The sequence below is a fragment of the Salarias fasciatus genome, chromosome 18 (genome assembly GCF_902148845.1).
Source record: "Salarias fasciatus chromosome 18, fSalaFa1.1, whole genome shotgun sequence".
NCBI lineage: Eukaryota > Metazoa > Chordata > Actinopteri > Blenniiformes > Blenniidae > Salarias > Salarias fasciatus.
Window position 1 is genome coordinate 3,276,044 of NC_043762.1, and position 19,050 is coordinate 3,295,093.

A 19,050-nucleotide genomic window follows, 5' to 3' on the forward strand; every position below is an offset into this window, starting at 1 on the left:
CGGAGCCGGACGAACGCCGAGCTGCCGTCACGCCCTGCTCAGAGGCTTTCAGGCTGTGTTTTACATGTGGACGCTCTGGACGCCGTCCAGGGCCGGGGAAACGCTATCAGCTCTGTCCTGCTCTTTATTGGATTCAGTGATGGTCACGCTCCAGCAGCTCCAGCTAAAGTTACCAGCAGTGACGTGAGGTTTCTCTCACACACACACACACACACACACACACACACACACACGCAAGTCACCAAAATAAGCTAAAAATAGGTGAGCAACAGTTATTCAACATACAAAACCACTGAATGAGCCGAAAGCCTCAAATAACAAATAGATGCAAGACAAAAAAATCTTTTTATTTCAGCTTTCAGCTGCACAGATTTCAGCTCTAAATTCACTTTAAAATGTTAAAAGACACTTTTTAAGAGTTAAATGTTGTAAACAAATGTTGCTCTTTAAGTTGACTTGGCTTTCTGGAAGCTTCAGAGCAGGAGCTCTCAGTAAAGACAACCTGTTGCTCCAGCAGGAAAATGTGAAAAGAAAGAAGATCCTTCTGAAAAATCACAAAACTTTTCTTTTTTTTTTAACTCCAAGTCTTAAAAATAGTCAGTAATTATATCTCAGTGGAGAATTAAAAATAAATGATTTCTGCTTTATTAATGTGCTGCCCTGCTCCCCGCTCGCCGCTGGCTCGCTCTCCTCTCCCCGTCTATATTTAAGCAGCAGGGAGCGCGACCGGCTCGGCTCGTGTGTCCTAACAAACAGCACGAGGACCGGCTGATCGCCGCTCTCTCACGCAGCGCCGGCGTGCTCGGCAGGTGTGTGTGTGTGTCCAACGCGGCGCGGCGCCACCAGTGACGCACTCACACACTGCTGAGGAACATTACACAACGCAGCCAACCTGAACCAGCAGGAGTGACACTGGGAGGCTTTTATTGTGAAAGACTCCTGTGACTGATTACCTCTGAGGATGCTTGCCGCGCGTCTCCTCGTCTGTTTTTACAGTTTTATCAGAGACGCTGATCATTTCCTCAGCTGGCTCCTCGTCACTTTTATCTGCAGACTTAAATTTTCTGTGTTGCGCCTCAAACTCTGATATTCCTTCACATTAGCGGACTTCCTCCTCCGACAACGCACTGCTTTTCTTGAACCAGAACCGAGTGCGGATCAGAACGTCGCCGCAGTCCTCGTCTCTCGTGTTAAAGGCCCACCTTCGCCCTCAGGAAGACAGCTCCATCTGACCGTACAGGTCAGGAGGACACGGGGTTTCGTCCTTCAGGCAGTTTTTGGTTTTCACTGTTGCATAAACACATGAAAAAAGAAAGGTCAATTCAAATCAAATGACTTTAATTGTAAAACAGGTTCGACGGACCGCCAAGGTTAAAAGATCTCAGTCCAGAGTCCCGCAGGACGAGAAGGCACAGAAGGTGTGGATCATGAGGGTCCAGAAGAAAACCTGAGGCAAGAGTCCATGTTGACCTGATGCCACAGAGACAGGAAGCCGCTCTGAAGCCGGGATGTGGACCAATCAGGAGGCTGGGCAGCAGCTCTCTAGTGTCAATAAAACAGCAGCAGTGTTGGTCAAGTTACTTGGAAATAGTAATTATTTACTGATTACTGATTACTTCTCAGTAACTCGGGACAATAAGCTGTGACACAGACTGAGGAGGACTCTGATCGGAGACGAAGCTGTCACTGCTAAAGCAGCTGAATGAATGGAACAGGCATAAAGACACGAGACGCTTTAAAAAGCGGAGTCGTCCCCGAGGTCGATGCGGGACAGAAAGCCCTCCTCGTCCTCGGTGTGTGTGGCGGCGGTGATGACTGGTGGGGCGCCGGCCTCCTCCAGCAGCTTCCTCTCCAGAGCGGCGTCCTCGGGGCTCAGCTCCTCTCCGCGGGTCATGATAAACAGGAAGTACTGGAAGCCGTCGCCGTAGCTGCGGTGCTCGATGGACCAGCCGTACTGGCTGCGAGCGTAGAGTCGCTTCCTGAAGAAGGGCTGAGCGAAGGTCACCGAGACGAAGCGTCCTCCGGGTTTCAAACAGCGGCTGACCTGCGAGGCGAAAAGAAAAAAAAATCATATCAGGATCAAATCCAGAAACATCTTCATGGACCAAAACAGCAGCTTTCCCTGGCGCCCGAACAGCCAAACCAGCGTTTATTCCTTTCATTGCTTTCTGTCAGAAACCGGTTTTAGTCTGTAAAATAACTGATCAGGCTGCTGAATCAGGTCAGGCTTTAGAAAATGATGAACAAAACTGATTCCAGAAGTTTTCCCACACATTCACTGAGGTATTCATCATGATATGATCTCATTACAAGATTTAAGTATTTCCCATTCTGCGCTGCCCACTGATTAGCCAGACGAAGGAAACGTTTGACAGGACAGTCAGAGCAGGGTGGAGGTGAGAGATGCAGTGAAGAAATGTATAGAGTATGTCCTTTCTCCTAACGTCAGCTTGGATGTCATACTTCTTTCTGTTTTTCACGTGTTAGGAACAGTGACACATTGAAACATTTTCTATTAAACCCTGATTTAATTTTTTAATTGCAGTTATGCAAAATCCACGTCTCATCAAGGGTTAGGGTTAACTAGGGTTAGGGTTAGGAGCCTAACCCTCGTTTTCATCAGGACAATCAAAAGAAATCAGTCATGGTGGGAAAGGGCGTCCCCCTGACCCCACCACTGGATTCCTGACCACCTTCTTTTCAAGATTTTGGCTGAAATTGAATTATCTATACAGTTCCGTGTAAAGGCCAAACTTTTCTGAAATGAAAACAAAACAAAAACAAACAAACAAAAAAAAAAAAACAGTCAATGTAGCTGCTCTACTTTGCTTTCAGACATTTTTAGCCAGAAGATAAGAGTCTTTAAAAAGACAGTGCAATACGCAAACAGAAATGAAAATATGATGAACACTTTTTCTGATGCATTGTCGGTTCAGGACTGCTGTCCGACTGAAATGAGGGAGTGTGAGACATAGCGTCTCCATGGCTACCCGCTGTGTTGTACTCTGAGATGAGATTCCACCAAACGACAGAGACTCTAAACATCCACCACATCTCTCCCAACAGGCTCAAGGGAAGTCCGCTCACACACCTCAGCCTCCGTGTCGTCCGATACGGCGACAGTCTGCAGACTGTCCTGCACACCGGCACGCCGGCACACAGACACACAGCGTGCACACCAACACACACATGGAGTTCGACTCTGGCAGGGAGCAGCTCCTGGGACAGAAGTGTGTGTGGGAGTGAGAGGATAAAATCACACAACGCCGGACAGCAACACAATGTCTGTGGTGCAAACAGCGGACGGCTTCAATGCAATGCAGGCAAGCAGCATGAAAACCAGTGGAAGTGTGTGTTGAATCCAGGAGGAGCGGAGGAGTCGCATCTCATCCTAACAATCTATCTATACTGGACACTCAAACAGTCAATAAGAGAAGAACTGCGAGCTGATCTGTACACCGACATTTATGATAAAACACAGCTTCAATCGCAGTCAGTCCTGAGTGGCAGCACCAGGTTCTAACAGCAGCACCTGGTCTTCAAGCTCAGTGAGGAGGTTCAACCTGGCCAGGAGCTGCTGCTGTCGCCCTGCGACAGTCGTTCACTGAAGTTTCTCCTTTCCACAGCCGCCTGTGCTTGCTCTCATGGAACTGCTGGGTTTTTCTGTGTAAAAGGACAGAGAAATGACTGTTGTACCCGGAGTTGTATAAATAAAGCTGAGCTGAACAGCTGCCCCCTCTGTCAGACGTCTATGACACCAGATGTTTGGTTAGGGCCAGAAGCACGACCTCTGACACTTGACAGCAGGTCACAGCCCGTTCTCACTGCTGCCCTCAGGAAGCAGCTCCAGATCCTCCCAGACTGCAGCAGCACATTCACCAACATCTCTGAACCAAGAGCAAAACAGTTCAGGGTCCTGAAGAAGGATCGACACTGATCAGACGACCTCAGTGTTCAGCCGGTGTCAACACTGCAATATATTTATATCCAGCCTATTTTTTGCTTGTTTCTTTTACTGAATGCTTCACCTGGCCTCATTGGCTCCTTCATCGATATTTTCCTAGATTTTATACATTTATATATTGAATCTTTGTCTTAGTTTTACTTATAATTTGCACCACAAGGGTTTTGTTATGTTGTGTAATGACAGTGAAAGTACTATTCTATTAGAGGGAGGGAGGTGATCTATAATCTGGATGTTAAAGGGGGAAGATGCTCTATAATCCTGATGGATGTTTGTTGGCCAATCAAACTTCAACCCTTTAACAACTCTTATTTGAAATTTACATTCCATTAGTTTAGAATTTAGTGACAACTAGAAAGACAAAACTTTTGACTGAAGACTTGGAACTGCTTCATCTTGAATAAGAACTGATGTCCAGAAAGTAGAAATACGACGAGCTGATTGATTTACCATTGATGAATTAGAGCTGAGTGCAGACTGCTCTGCTTCCAGGCTTTAGCTGAATTTCAGATGCTACAGAAGCAATCAGCACCACACACACATGAACCTCAGCACACACTGTAAATGGAGTTTGGATGCATTATTGAAAGGCGCAGAGTGACGCTGGGCTCCAGATGTGAGCCCAGGAGCTGCAGCCCGGTCCCTCTGGTGCTTCCTGGGTCTGCGCTCTGACAGCAGAAGGCGTCGGGCTCACGTGCGACTGTCATGAAAGCGGCCCGGACGGAGCGGAGGGGATCTACACCGTCAGGGTCTTCGGAGAGAAGAGCCGCTGTGAGATGAACACGTGTTTCCTCCTCTCACATGATTCATCTCCACCAGCAAGCAGCCCCGGCATGAATTATTCAGTTTCCACTGTGACACAGAAGAGGAGCCAGAGGAAGGTGGAGGAAGGGTGGAGGACGGATGGAGGGCTCGTTGGATGCAAAACGAAACAAGTGGCCGATGCACAGAAAGTGGAAAGTAAAGGGTTTGCTGAATGAAGGAGGAGATGATAACAGCAGAGGAGAGGACAGGTGTTGATGAAGGAATTAGCTGCTCCAGATCAAGCTGAATGAATCACAGACTCTATCGGGACTGGGCTTCATCATTACAGGAAGCAATGAGATCAATTCATCTTCTACACCCTGCTAATGCACAACTTATCCTCCCTCGAGAATCCACCTCAGTGAAAAGACTGAATCAATACTGTACGACTTCAGGGTCCAACAGTGTGGAGCTTTAATGTGTGCAGGTCAAACAGGTAAAGCAAGTGAAGCAGGGTGAAGCAGGGTGAAGCAGGGTGAAGCAGGGTGAAGCAGGGTGAAGCAGGTAAAAGGTTAGCAGGTGCTGACCATCTTCAAAATCCAAACCAGGCGGTTCGATCCACATTTCTTTGGCGATGGTACTGCTCACATTTGAGCTGATACGGTACCAATACCCGGTACCTGGGAGCCAGCACCAGTACTCAACAGTACCAGTTTTTTGTAGTTTTGTGTGTGTATACGAGGGCGTACCCAAAAGAAACCGGAATTTGGTTGTAACTTTTTATTTCTTACATTTCAAAATAAAACACCACCGTCGCCTTCAAAATAATCTCGATTTGCATTAATGCAACGCTCCAGCCGTGTTTCCCACTTCACAAATGCATCACAAAAACTCGCGCATAATTGTGCCTTTAATGACCGGCTGCAGTTTTTTTTTTTTTTTTTTTTGCACTTCCTCTACGTCTGCAAACCGTCGTCCCTTCAGCTGCTTCTTCAACTTGGGGAACAAGAAAAAGTCACACGGGGCGAGATCCGGCGAATCATTCGGATCGGGGAGGAGAGTCATCCCATTCTTCGTCAGAAACTGAGTCTTTCTAGTCTTGCTTGCTTTGTTGACATGCTAGCTGCTGATGCCATTATGCTCGTGTGCTTGCAGTGCTGCATTCAGCTTCAGCATGGAAAATCCCCTGCTCTTCCACTCCCACACAGTCACAAAGATGTGTTCAGGTACTGAAACATGGTACTGTTTTCCTGATTCGGTACTCAGTGGTACTGACAGAATCCGGTCAGTACCTATTAAAGTACCAGATTCGGCTCTCATCCCGTTTCTGTCCCTTGGCTTGGTTTTTATTGAGAATCCTCAGAGAACTTCTAAGACTCTTCCTTTCATTCCTGGACCATTTAAACGAAGAAGACTGATGTTTGTGTTCTGGTCACACGTCACAAGCTCAGGGACTCTCCAGGAGGTGCTGACTTCCTCCATCACAGCACTGACACCAACATTGTTGGTCCGGCAGGAGCTTCGCCAACTGAAGGTCTGCTGTGCTTGTCTCATTTTTATTTTTCCTATTCACTTCAAAAATGTTGATAGCAACTGAAACGACCCCGAAGAAAGAATCCTTTATACCTCACATCACAGAGAACATGAAGCGCCGTCCTTCACTGAGAGCACAATCTGAAAAACCCATCAGTCTGCTTTCAGGCACATGGAAAACTGAATGGCTGCAAACAGACTCACTCATGATCCTCTCAATCAACTTTTAACATTTTAAAGGAAGCACAGAAGCAGATAAATAAAACACATTCATGACTTTAGGTTGAGGCACACTGCAGCAGGAGTTGAAGCACATCGTCCTGACTTCACGGCTTCATTATTCATGACGTTGAGATGCATCGTTACTCTCTCTGTACCTCTGTAGTGTAACTCCAGAGCCTCGCGCCACACATGCAACTCGACTCTGCCACAGCAAACCGATCAGCCCCAGCCGCCGGCAGGCAGCACGCGGACTCATTTATCACCTGTTTCACACAAAACCACACACGCGCACACTCCACATCACCGCATCTCACTTCAGGTGCTTGCAGGACACATTACTGACCCACATTCTGCAGTCAGCATGGGCTTGTGTGCAAGCAGAGAGCCTGTTCATCAGGAGTGGGAGGAGGATGAAGCACTGAGCCCACTGAGTCATACGTCCACACATCCTCAGTGCCGATTAGCTGGTGGCAGCCGCTCCGACACTGTGAAGATATGAGATCAGCTCCCCTACATATGCTACTCATCCACAAACACAAGATTTCTCATGTGGATCCACAGGTGATGAAGGCCCACTGAGAGTGACGCCGTAGTAAAACAGCACGAACTGGAGCCAAGGCTTGTGTTTTCAGTCCGTGCACTGTCAGTGTGACGTCTGTAAGCTGATATCCCATCAGGGTTCCTTCCACAGAGTTGCTCTTTAGGTGCGGTGCAGCGACTGAAGGCTGGATCATGCTTTCTGCGTCCGCTTTGGACCAAGCACACGCTTCCTGGTTGACCCTGACTGAGGCACCACCGCATGCTACTGATGAGCATATTAGCCTGCAACCGCGCTTCCTGATCATAATGCCAGTGTGTTGGCAGGTCTAATTCACACACACACACACACACACACACACACACACACACACACACACACACACTTACAGCCTCAGTCTGACCTTATATCCTGCCACGTCCAATATGAGAGACACGTTTCCACCAAACAAACAAACAAACACACAGGATCGTGGCCGGGTCTGAATTATTCAGCTGTGTGGTGGAGGCCCATCTCCGAGCGACCTGACCGGTCCTGACTGCAGCGCAACAAAGAGGAAACTTGAGACCTGGACTAGATTTTCCCTGTGAACCGCCACGTAATCCACCAACACCTCAGCATGAAGCATTCGATTAGAGATGGTTTGTTTTCTGTGACAGAGAGGTCGCTACCACCACCAGGGTCAATCCCAGTTCAACATGAAGTTCGTACACATTCCTCCAAGTCTCTGAAAAACCTTTCAAACAGGAATAGTTACTGCTCTGCTCCAGGAAGATGATACTTCTTGCTCCTCTGTTTTCCCTGTTGCTGTCCTCACTGGACCCATAAACTGCATGTTAGAGGAACTGTGTCATGCTGTTCTGAGCCTGCCAAAGTCATCTACAGTCAATATTTTTAGCACCCGTAGTAGAGTACATTTATATCACAAAATATTATCAAATCCATATGCCGGGTTTTCAGCACAAAAGTCTAAAAAGTCTAGAGTCTATAAAGTATATATCTATGGGGCCTACGCGCCGCCATCTTATGGAGGTTGTCGGAGAAGCGGCAGTGCATTAAAGTCTATGGAGGTAAGAGTCACAGGGGAGCAGTCCAGTGGGGTATTGAAAGAATTGCACAACTGAGCAAAAAGACTTAAGAATTGTAGCTTGAAAAAAATGGAAATGGGATCTATTTGTGACAGAAATCTGTCAACATCACCTCCTGAAAGGAGGAACAGGAGCCAGTACACACACAGCGTTCGCGTTGGTTTGGGAAGTGTCAAGAAAATGAAACAAAGAAGTCTATTCAGATTAGACACAAGAAGAAGAGATCAGTCAGCAGTAGAATAACAACCTGTGGAGCAGCTGGTGAATCTGACTGCGATCTCAGAAAGAAACGAAACAAATATTTCAAAAAGACATTTATAGTTCATGTGTAGCACAGATATGAATTCCCGTCCCCTGACGTGGTTCAGACTGGAAGGAGTTCCTGACATGGTTTCTGATGGGCTGCGGTGTCTGTGGCTCCTGAGGTACAGTGTGTGTGTGTGTGTGTGTGTGTGTGTGTGTGTGTGTGTGTGTGTTTTGTGGCTGGTGTCTGCAGCACTCCATGCTGAGTGGTTCTGTGTCGGGATCTGACAAGCGATGGGCTGAAAGCTCAACGGTTCCTCAGTTCTGCTGCATTGATTCCACCACTCTTCAGGAAGGAAACGCTTCGCCTCGTCTGGAAGAAAAACTTTTTGTTTGTTCCAACCTGACGGTGGAAGCTGAGGTACGGGGGAGGATTAAAGAGGGGCGGGCAGAGGTGGAGGTGTGTGTGTGTGTGTGTGTGTGTGTGTGTGTGGGAGCTGGTCAGTGGGCAGAGACAACAACAGAGTGCTATCTCTGGACAGCAGACCTGTACGGACCACAGCCTACTGTCTCCTTTAGAGATACTGTACACACACACACACACACACACACACACACACACACACACACACACACACACATACACACCTTTTAAAGACGCTGAAACACTTGAAGTGGGTCGAAGAAAAGGGGGGAGGCAGAGCACTTTTTATTTGGGTCATATTCTTTCACATCACATCCTCTCTGTGCTTGTTTACTGGTATCATGAAGCTCCGCAGACCCCCTCACTGCACTGCACCCCTCCAACACACACACACACACACACACACACACACACACACACACACACACACACACACACACACACACACACACACACACACACACACACACACACACACACATTCCCTGAAGGAATGTGCATCTGAAATCAAGCGCCTCTCTTCTTTTCCACTTCACCTCACACGCAGCCTGCAGCCAAGCATGTGGACGGCAAAAACGTGTAAACGTCTGAAGGAAACAAAAAACACAAAGAGCGAGACGATGAGGGGAGGATGGAGGGAGAAGATGGAGGAGGAGGAGGAGGAGGAGGAGGAGCTCGACGCAGGTAACCTAAGAGTCAATCAGTGGCTCTGCTCCTTCCTGCTGGGTGTTTGCTTTCTTCTCTTCATCCCTCCATCATGTTTCATCCCTCCTTCAGTTTGCCCCAGAGAAACTTCCCCTGTGTTCAAGGTGTGAATGTTCCTGATGAGCTGAAGCAGGTGAAGCAGGTCTTTAGCGTCCTGATGCATTGTGGGTAAAATAAAAATGTCTTTGTTCGTGCAGACGTGTTTCCATACTTGGAAGCGTCTCTCCAGAAGCTGCAGGGAAAACGTGAGCGCTGGATTCCCGCTCCTCCTCATCCTCCCGTGCACCCTCCCACTCGCTGCCTCCTCCTTTCTGTCCACCCACCTTTCCTCCCCCAAATTTCCTCCGCTCGCTCCATCCCCTCCTCCCGCCCACTGCAGGGATAAATTATAGATCAGAAGCCTTCTCCTCGTCTCTCCGCCGCCTCTACATCTCTCCGCCGCTCCCCGGCCAGGACGGACAGGCTGCTTTCAGGCGCCGCGCTCTTCCCGTACATCTGCAGCTCGTGCTGTGTGGGCTGCGCTTCCAGAAAGCCGCTCTCATCCCTCACAAAAGTTTGGGCCGACCACAGCAGCATATGTAGGTCAGAAGGGACAGAAAGCACCATGCGGCAGCAGCAGCCAGACGCACGTCTTCATTAGGCGAGCAGGGACGCAGAGAAAGTTGGGATAACGAGCAGCGCTGATAACTCTGAGTGTTTACAGCAGCATTATTGTGGGACGGGAGGCTGATTAGAAGGCTGAGCTGGAAGGAGAAGAGGAATTCCTGCCCTGACACTCAGAGGGAGTCTCAGCCTTCCCTCTGGTTTCCATGCTGAGAGGGGTTTGTGTGTCCATGTGAGTGTGTGGACACACTCTCCCCTCGTGGCAATCCGGGACGCCGAGCTAAAATTAAAACCTCTCTCCTTGCTTTTCAACAAAAAAAAAGAAAAAAAGAAAAAAGTGTTGTTGGCTTTTATCTCTCCTTTCTTCTGCGGCTCCCACACTCCCTCCTCCTCCACCCCTCCTCCACCCCTCCTCCACCCGAGCTTTGCTTTAATTACTGAACTACTTTTCACACCGGTGCAGGAAGACAAAGGCACACTTCAGACTCCCGCCGTCGTGCTCCCAGCATCCCGGCACTGCCTTTCCAGCAGACGCAGCGTGCGAACGCGTGAGCGCCTCATCCACGGTCACCGCGCCGTGACAGCCAGGGACACGGAAGAGCACGCCGCCGCGCTCAATGATAAATTAATTAGGCCATCTTGCAATTCTTGGTGACAAAATAATGCGGACTTTGTGAAAAACTTTGGAATGGAAGGCACCGAGTCAGCGAATGTGAGATTAAGAAAGTCATCTGCCGCTCGGAGCGGCGTGGTACGGTGACGGAGGGCGATCCCTCCTTCCTGGCCTGCTCCACACACTTTCTCTAAAGCCTCTAAATTTACAGGTACCTTTTATAGCCCAGGGTACTTATTACACTTATCAAGCTCCCGCCTGCACTTATATGTAATTACTATTGGGTTCTCGTGGGTAGACTTCCATCAGTGTCAGTGTTAATCAGTGCTGCTAAACGGCCATCCTCTATTTAGCAGAGCTTGTAGAAACCACTTGTACAGCAGCTCTGTACAGCTTTACTGCTTTGGAAGATGAGCTAACTCTTCAGTTTCACCCAGAAGCTGCAAATCCTCCAGTCTGCGTTGGACACAAACTCAGAGGTCACGTGACACAGATATAAAACGGTCGGCACGTTTACTACGTCTGCTGCGATGCCAGAGCTCGGACAGAGCTCCACACCTCACGGAGCGAGAGGAGGAGACTCCATGTTCATTTTTCAGGACACTCGCCATCAGTGATGACTGAAGCTGGGACTCCTGTGCTCTGCGTGGGTCAGCTTTAAGGCTCGTCCTCCTTCCCAAAGCTTCCACACATGAAACTGATGAACTGAAATGATGAGCTTCACTGTAAAACACAACAAGGTGAATTTAATGTTAGATTACCGGCAGATCAGAGCGTCAGAAAGGCCCGTCGTCACGGTGCAGTCAGCTCCGTACCTCTGCTCTCGTCTTTAAAGCACCAAACCATCATCAATGAAGCCTCTGTCTCCTTTTTTCAGGGCATAGATAAGGAGCTTGGCAGCAGCTGGAGATGAAGCGAGACACTGCGAGAGACAGAAGGAGGCTGAAAGGAAAGTAAAATGGGCCAGTGTGCCTGGCTGCTGCAGGGTCTCCCGGGACAGGGAAGGGGGGCAGGACAGGCGGGTGGAGATCCCCGCAGCACACTGACACAGTCTGGGCTCGTCAGTGGGCCAGTAGCACAGGAAAGACGCCCAAAACCGGAGCGAACGGAGTGGAGCTGGACCGCCGGGACCTCGGAGGCAGAGATCCACTCACGGTCTGACTGCTGCTCCTCCTGCTGGGTCTCATGAGCTTCATCACATCACTGTGTCATATCACTCCCACCCTAACGCAACTCCACAGCTCCCCATCACCGTCTTTTTCATCTGTCCCACAGGAATGAGATCCACAACCCCGTCCTCTGTTTACCCCACGGAGCCCTCTGCTTGCCTCTCCAGGCGTCCCGGTGTAAAGTACAGCTGAGTATTGTGATAACGATAACATTCCAGATATGTTGTGCACTTCTACACCCAAGGTAAGTAATCAGACTGAACACCAATCTGATTAAAACCATGTAAACGCCACCATCTGATTAGTTCGACCTTATCCGGGTCAAACAGATCAGATCAGAGGAGGTGAAGCAACCCTGCTTATGATCCCATTAGAGTCCTCACAAACGGCCCGTCGGACCACTTCCTGCTGTCGCAGCTTTGTGTGGCTGTCGCTTCTGAAACATCACCATGTGACGCTTCACACACTGTTTCAAAAGAAGAAAAGCAAGACCAGTCCATGTGCCACATCACATCAGTGTTTCCAGACCAAACTCGGAGCCAGGACGAGTTTCTGAAGGAAGACAAACAGCCCGATGAGTCCTGCTCCCACAGGATTCTGGGTAGAGCTGGGTCTGGGATCACGGCATGGCAGGATGTGAAGAGAGAGCATACACACCAACACATCAGTCTGATCTCTTCATCCTGAAGCATTCAATCTGATCCACAACAAAGCCACGATGCAGCGGTAAATACTGAGTCAATCAGTCCAAAACTAAACTAGTAGCTCATTTGGACTGTTTTGGTGTTTGGTGTTGACACAGGGACTCCTCATGTTTTCCACACCATAAGATATGATTGCTAAAGGCTGTAAGGACAAGAAAAAGTCTTTTGGTGCGAGTTAGATTATTTTAATCCGTCGTCATATTTGGTCTGCAACTGCCAAAACTTTGACTCTTCTGCTTTGACTTCCTCCAGAAACATCAAGAGCAATAATAATATTAATTCAGTTCTGAAAACGAGTGTTTGAGAATAAAAATGTTTTTCTCTGGTGTTGGCCCTTTTCTGCTCCAGATTGGCGATGAATGACCAGAAGGATGAACGGATCACTGACGACGAAAAACGATTCATCAAAGCAGGCGTCTCACAATAATCACCATCCATCACTGCTTCGTTCATCATGTTTTATAAATCGCTGATGATGTCTCGCACTGGTTTGGATATGAAAAGCAGCAGGTAAACAACCTCCGAAAGAAAATGTTTGGTGAGCTCCAAATATGCAAAGTCCTCATTTTATCCAATATCTTCATTTAATCCCTTCAGATTTCTCTGCTTAAAATGCGTTCCTGTTCCAGTGTGCTGAATATCAAGTGTCTCTCCATTATTGTTCGGATTAAAAATTAGTAGAGGCCACGTGTGGGCCGCGAGCCACCAGTTGGATGCCTGAGAGGAGTCGAGCTGGGACACGTGAGTGCAGCAGAGCGCCGCTACAGTTTCCATAACAACGGACATAAGGAAGAATCTAAATAAGTTGAGCCAGTTTACTCCTGAAGTTCGGGCGGAGAGAGAAGTCTGGTTCATTTGTAACAAAACAGAAAATCAAAACTTAAACAGTCATTTTCTCAAACTGTGATTTACAGGGACAGTACTGGTCTTCTCTTTTCATGTCTTTTTTGTAATCTCTGAATTGGGTCTTCTGTGAAAAAGACTACACAGACAGCTGCCAGTGAGAAAATAAAAGTGTCCATCAATTCTCCAAAACATAAAGTGATCACAGACGCTATAAATCCACTCTGAACCTGGACTTTGTGAGGCGTCCTCTGCATTTGGAACTGCTGTTTGGAAGAAGAGGAGGACAAATGTGACTGGATTTGAGTGTTAGCGCTCTGATTTCTTTACAAGATCTACTGATCGGTTCCAACCGAGGTGAATTAAAGCAAAAGGAAAGTGTTGTTGTCTCCCCAGGATCAGGTGGGCGTGTACAAACTGCGGATGACTGACATCCCCCTCGCTCTCGCATTAGCTCCGCAGCGACTGAGAAAACAAGCAAACACGCCCCATTATCAGCGCTATTGTTCCACCAATGTGCCTCGCTTGGAGCAGATTACCTCCTTTGTTGTTTGTTTATTAGCGGCTTCCTCACACGTCTGCATGTGTCTGAGCCACAACTGGAAAACCTCTCCTGTGACGCAGACTGAACTGTGATTAAAGCAAATCCAAACGCTTTCAAAACGCTGGATCCTAGCGAACGCTGCACGGCGCCGGTGCAGCCGTGGACGGAGCGGGAGGGCGAGCAGGTGTTTTCCACTCACACCTGGCCGGCCTGGACTCCCACGGAGAGCCGAGCAGCGCCGACGTAGAGGCGACTGAAGCGGGACTGAGTCACCGGTGACAAGGCTTCAGTCCAGATTTATCAAGCAAAGGAATTCCCCAACTGGAGCAGCGGCAAGCAGAGCGCAGGCCGACACACAAACAAGAGGAGCCACGAAGCCACCGCAATGAAACAGATTTTATCAATGAAACACTCACAGACTGAGAGGCTGTCTCTCAGCTTTCACACCGCCGCGAGCAACCGCGATACGCCGTCTTCTGACCATCCATCACTGAGCGCCTGCTCTTCCTCACCGCTCTGCATCCGACCACCACACACCGTCCAGCTCTTTCTTTATCATCTGTTTCTTCTGACCATTGGTTTCATTTCTTTTGCTACCCAAAATGCATTGTGCTCCACATCACGTCCTCTCGCTCCAACCGCTGGAAAGGAAAGCAAGATTCACGGTTTGAAGAGGACCAGAGTTCACCTGCTGGATCCGTTCACACAGGCCCAGATGAAGCGGACTTTACTAGAAAGTCCCTGAAGTGGACCCTGGTCTGGATCAAACAGGACTGCTGTCAAAGCGCTCTTATACAGAGCAAGTCAGTGTAAAAAGGCCGTTTCCTTCCCATGTATGAAAAGTAGTGAGGAATCAGCTGACGTGAGCAGCTGTCAGTTACACTTGAGGTCTTCTCGACTTCATGTTCTCACAGTTACGCGTTCGGCTGATTTCTCTAGACGGTCACGACCAACATCAGGAGTGCGTTCCCCGAGTGAATCCCAAAGGGGGCCGAACAAATCCCGGCTCATCTCGCCACCGGCATCAAAGCTGGAGCGAGTAACTCTGCACATCAAAGCCTGAAAGGAGCCAGGGAAACTAAAAATAATGCTTCAAAAATAGAAAGTACCTCACAGCTTTGTGTGTGCTGTGTTTGTGGTTCATCCAGTGAGCAGCCGGAGCGCCGTGCTGGGAGCGCCTTTGTCCAACCTCAAATTGTCACAGTGAATTCTGCAGACACTCTATATTGTCCCCACTTGCACAACGACTGCTGAACTGTTGCTGCTATTCGGAGCTATTTTGGTGTCAGCGGTCGATCCCACAGGCAGAATATGCAGCTCGCAGCCTGCTCCGGCGTCTGGTCACGTGCTGGAAACCAGGTCATCTCCAGCGGTGGGGAGTGGGCTGCAGCCCGCCCACTCCGTCTCCTCGCACCCTCTCATTTACTCCTGCAGCCGCCAACAACTGCTGCTGTGTTATTTACCTTCAACACTCTGAGATCAGGTCTGAGACGGAGTGCGGTCGGTGCATAATGCAGAAACGCTCAGTTTGCACCCAGTTTGGCGTCGTGTCTCCGTCACGCCGTCTCCGGCTCGCCGTCTGATCGCAGACTGCAGGAGCTGCGGGATTCATGAAGCTCTGATTGTTTAGTGAAAATTCAACATGCCCCCAGGCTGTTGTTTCTCATAATTAAGCACTGGAAAAGCAATCTGGCGACAAACAAAACCAGCGACAGACCATTCTCCCACATCTCACGGTAATCCCTCATTTTCAGCGGCACACAGTGCAGGTGAAAACAAACACTCTGCAGCCATAAAGCACGTTAGGCAATCTTTACAGCTTTATTAGCCCGGCCATAAATCCAATCCACACGCCCCCCGCTCCCCTCTCCCTCACACGTGAGGAGCGCTGGGTCTCTGCTGCGATCTCTTTCTTCTCGTCTGTTTCTAAATTTAAAGCGGCACAAAAACAGTCCTTTTATTTATTTTTATTTTTGCCATTTCTGCATAATTGCATCATTTGTTGAGCGGTACAGTTACTTTAAAGGCTCTACTCAAAGCCGAGGCTCGGAAAGACACAAAACTGCGAACGCACTGAGCAGAAGATGAAACTATTCCACATAAATAAACAGCTATAACATAATGAAAGTAGGTCATGGCCGTCCATGATGCGGAATGAAACAGGACTTTCATTCTTCAAACCTCCCAACACGAACTGACATGCTGATGCTTCTTCATCACCAGAGGGCTGAGACGTTTTAATTAAAGTACCAAAAAGTCAAAGCAAATTCAAATCCATTGAATTCTGAACATATACAGAAATGGGCCGTAACATTATAACCAGCGACGGCCGAAGAGAAGAACACTGATAACGCTGGGATGGAGTCTGGCCTGGCAGGATGAGGTGCGATGATCGTTAAAAGTGCAGCTCTTGTGGGATGTTTGTGTTCTGCTGCCGGCAGGATTAATCAGGAGTGGGAGGAAGAAGGAAGGAAAAGCAATGAACCAAAGCTCATTGTTCCACGAAGGGCGTGAAGCCTGGTCCATGTGGAGCGATGCAGCTCACTCTGCAGCAGAAATCAACGCTCACTCTCACAAAACAAACCAAAACGCTGTCTGAAGACGCAGTGCATGATGGTCTGCTGGAGAACATCAGGGTGCACGTGCCGACCTCCATGTTCGAGCACAACAACGGCCACCTGAGGTCCAGAACGGGACTCCAGAGCGATAGAAGAAGTAAACCTGGCGAAGCGTGTGTTCTTCCACACCACGTGCACATCACGTGCATGGCCGGCCAGCAGAGGCAGAGGGATGCTTCGGATGGGAAACCTTGAGTCCTGTCAACCTGAGGAGACCACGGACAAGGCAGTGTTCACCGACGGCTGAGGTACAAAGAGAAACACGGCAAAAGTTTACAGTGTGGACTTCAGAGGTGTCCGAACTTTATTCAAATATAAAAATAAGCCAACAGGAGCCCACGCTCCACAGCTGAAGTGTATCCCTGAAGCTTTCTGCACTCAAATGCTACCTTGCTTTTTCCATTTGTCTGAGATTAGAATCATTTCAGTGAGAGGCTCCATGAGTGTTGAGTCTCAGAAATGCAACTTTCATTCTGCTTTGGGCCAAATACAAACAGCTGGGAGACTTCTGTGCTCAGCAAACCTTCCCACAGCATCCAGGACTGGACAGATCTGCTGCTCGCATCTTGGTCTCTGCGGCAGAATTTCCAGGCGGACCCCAGGTGAACATATCAGCTCAAGGTTTGAAGTAAAATGAGTCCAAGCTACAGTGTCATTTGACTTTCTGTAAACACAAGATGGAACCAAATAAAAGCAGCAAAGCGCCTCTCGCCTGGCGATAGCAGGACGGGATGCGCTGCACTGTCACCTAGTTTCCATGGTAACCTGTTGCTATGGAAACAGGCCCTGGATGAGACTCGGGAGTCGGAGAGGCGGAGGAAGGTGAGAGGAGGAGACGAGAAAAGAAAACAAGAAGAAAAAGGACGGAAAGGAGACGATCTCCATCCGAACTCCGAACAGAGCTGCCGGGAGGCGGTGAGCGACTTCAGGCCTCCAGAGTCTGTTTGGTCCAACGCCGCGTCACGGCAGCAGAAGAACTCCCAGCTCTCCCTTTGCCTTGGGATATATAGTCACAACACCGACACGAAGTCTAAACTCTGACGAGCAGTCTGACGTCATTCTTCTGCGTCGTCATGTCAGCGACTCTTACGGACTGAAAACAGCAGTGAAAACGCTCATTTTCACCGCTGACCGGCTCACTTGGCGAGGGCCAACCAGGTTCACCAGGAACACGCCAGTACCCCACTACTGGTTTCAAAACAACACACACAGACACACACACACACACACTCTTAGCCATAACATTCACAGTATCTGTCCTGATTACAGACTTACAGCTTTCCTCTCAGTAACAGTGCTCTTTCTCTTGCCACCTTCATTACGTTTGCTGGTCTTCGTGTCTTTGAACTCACTCACTCTACAAACACTGCATGTGGCTACTGGGCGGGAGTTCCGTGCATCAGCGCGTCTGATTGGTTGAATCTGCTGAAGGCAGATCCTGTGTGGGATTTGTGATATACTGTGTAGTTCTGACAACAACAATGCAGCTTCATTGTTATGAAAACGGTGAAGGAAAAAAACAAAAGTGAAGCAGAATGAACTTTTTCTCCACATCGAGTTACTTATTAACTAAAAAGTAACTCATTTTTTACCACAGTTTGCATAAAACTGGATTGTTTTACTCTGCATGCGCTAATCAGAATTTATTGTTAATACCTCTATGAAGTCTGAGTTTTTTCCCATTTAAATGCTCGATAAGGAAGGTGATGTTACATCTGACAAGAAAACAAAAGAAGACTCAGCATTAGCCACATCGGCATTCATCTCACTGGTCTGATGTCTGAGAAGAGCAAACATTACATAAGCAGGGAGAAACACTGGGTTTACCTTTTCACCTTCCTCCTCAAGATCACCGCCTGCTTAGGGTGTGTGTGTGTGTGTGTGTGTGTGTGTGTGTGTGTGTCACATTAACAGGCTCCATAAATCACCTTTCCAACACAGCATCCAGTCGTCATTTAACAAACACACAGAGGATGCTGAGAGGAGACGAACAGCTCGGTGTGTTTGCTACAGAGGAGCTAAGTGGGAGGCGGAGCGCTGCCAGCAGGTGAAGCTCAGCTTCACACTCTCGTCTGCACATGTCCACACACACAGCTGCTTCCCACAAATTACACAGCAACCAGCCGCCGCTGGACCACGGTTGATTTATAGTAACACACATACACACACACACACACCTCCCCCTCCTCATCTCCTTCTCGCTCGCTCATCTTCATCCAGCCAAAGTTGGAATAGCGGAATAGACGAAGCCGACGGGCTGCCGTCACATGAAGAGACTCGGAGCATGTTGTGTACGACAGTCAGCCACAGACAATATGGACAGCAACTGGCAGGCAGCACAACAGGACAGATGGACACACACACACACACACACACACACACACACACACACACACACACACACACACAGACTGCCACTTATTCATGCTGTCTGAGACTGATTCACTGGGTTGCATTGACGAAGTCAGACTTTCTCTCCACACTGCGGCTGCTAC

General features: G+C 48.7%; 1 protein-coding gene across 1 annotated transcript in view; it reads right to left on the reverse strand.

The window, feature by feature from the left end:
- Positions 1-1,331: 1,331 nt before the first annotated feature.
- The window catches only part of ece2a (endothelin converting enzyme 2a), a 63,815-nt gene continuing 46,096 nt past the window's right edge, over positions 1,332-19,050 (reverse strand). The window contains exon 4 of the mRNA XM_030114167.1: positions 1,332-2,044. Coding sequence (XP_029970027.1) covers positions 1,736-2,044 — 309 coding nt within the window. The 3' untranslated portion in view covers positions 1,332-1,735. The remainder of the gene's footprint in view (positions 2,045-19,050) is intronic.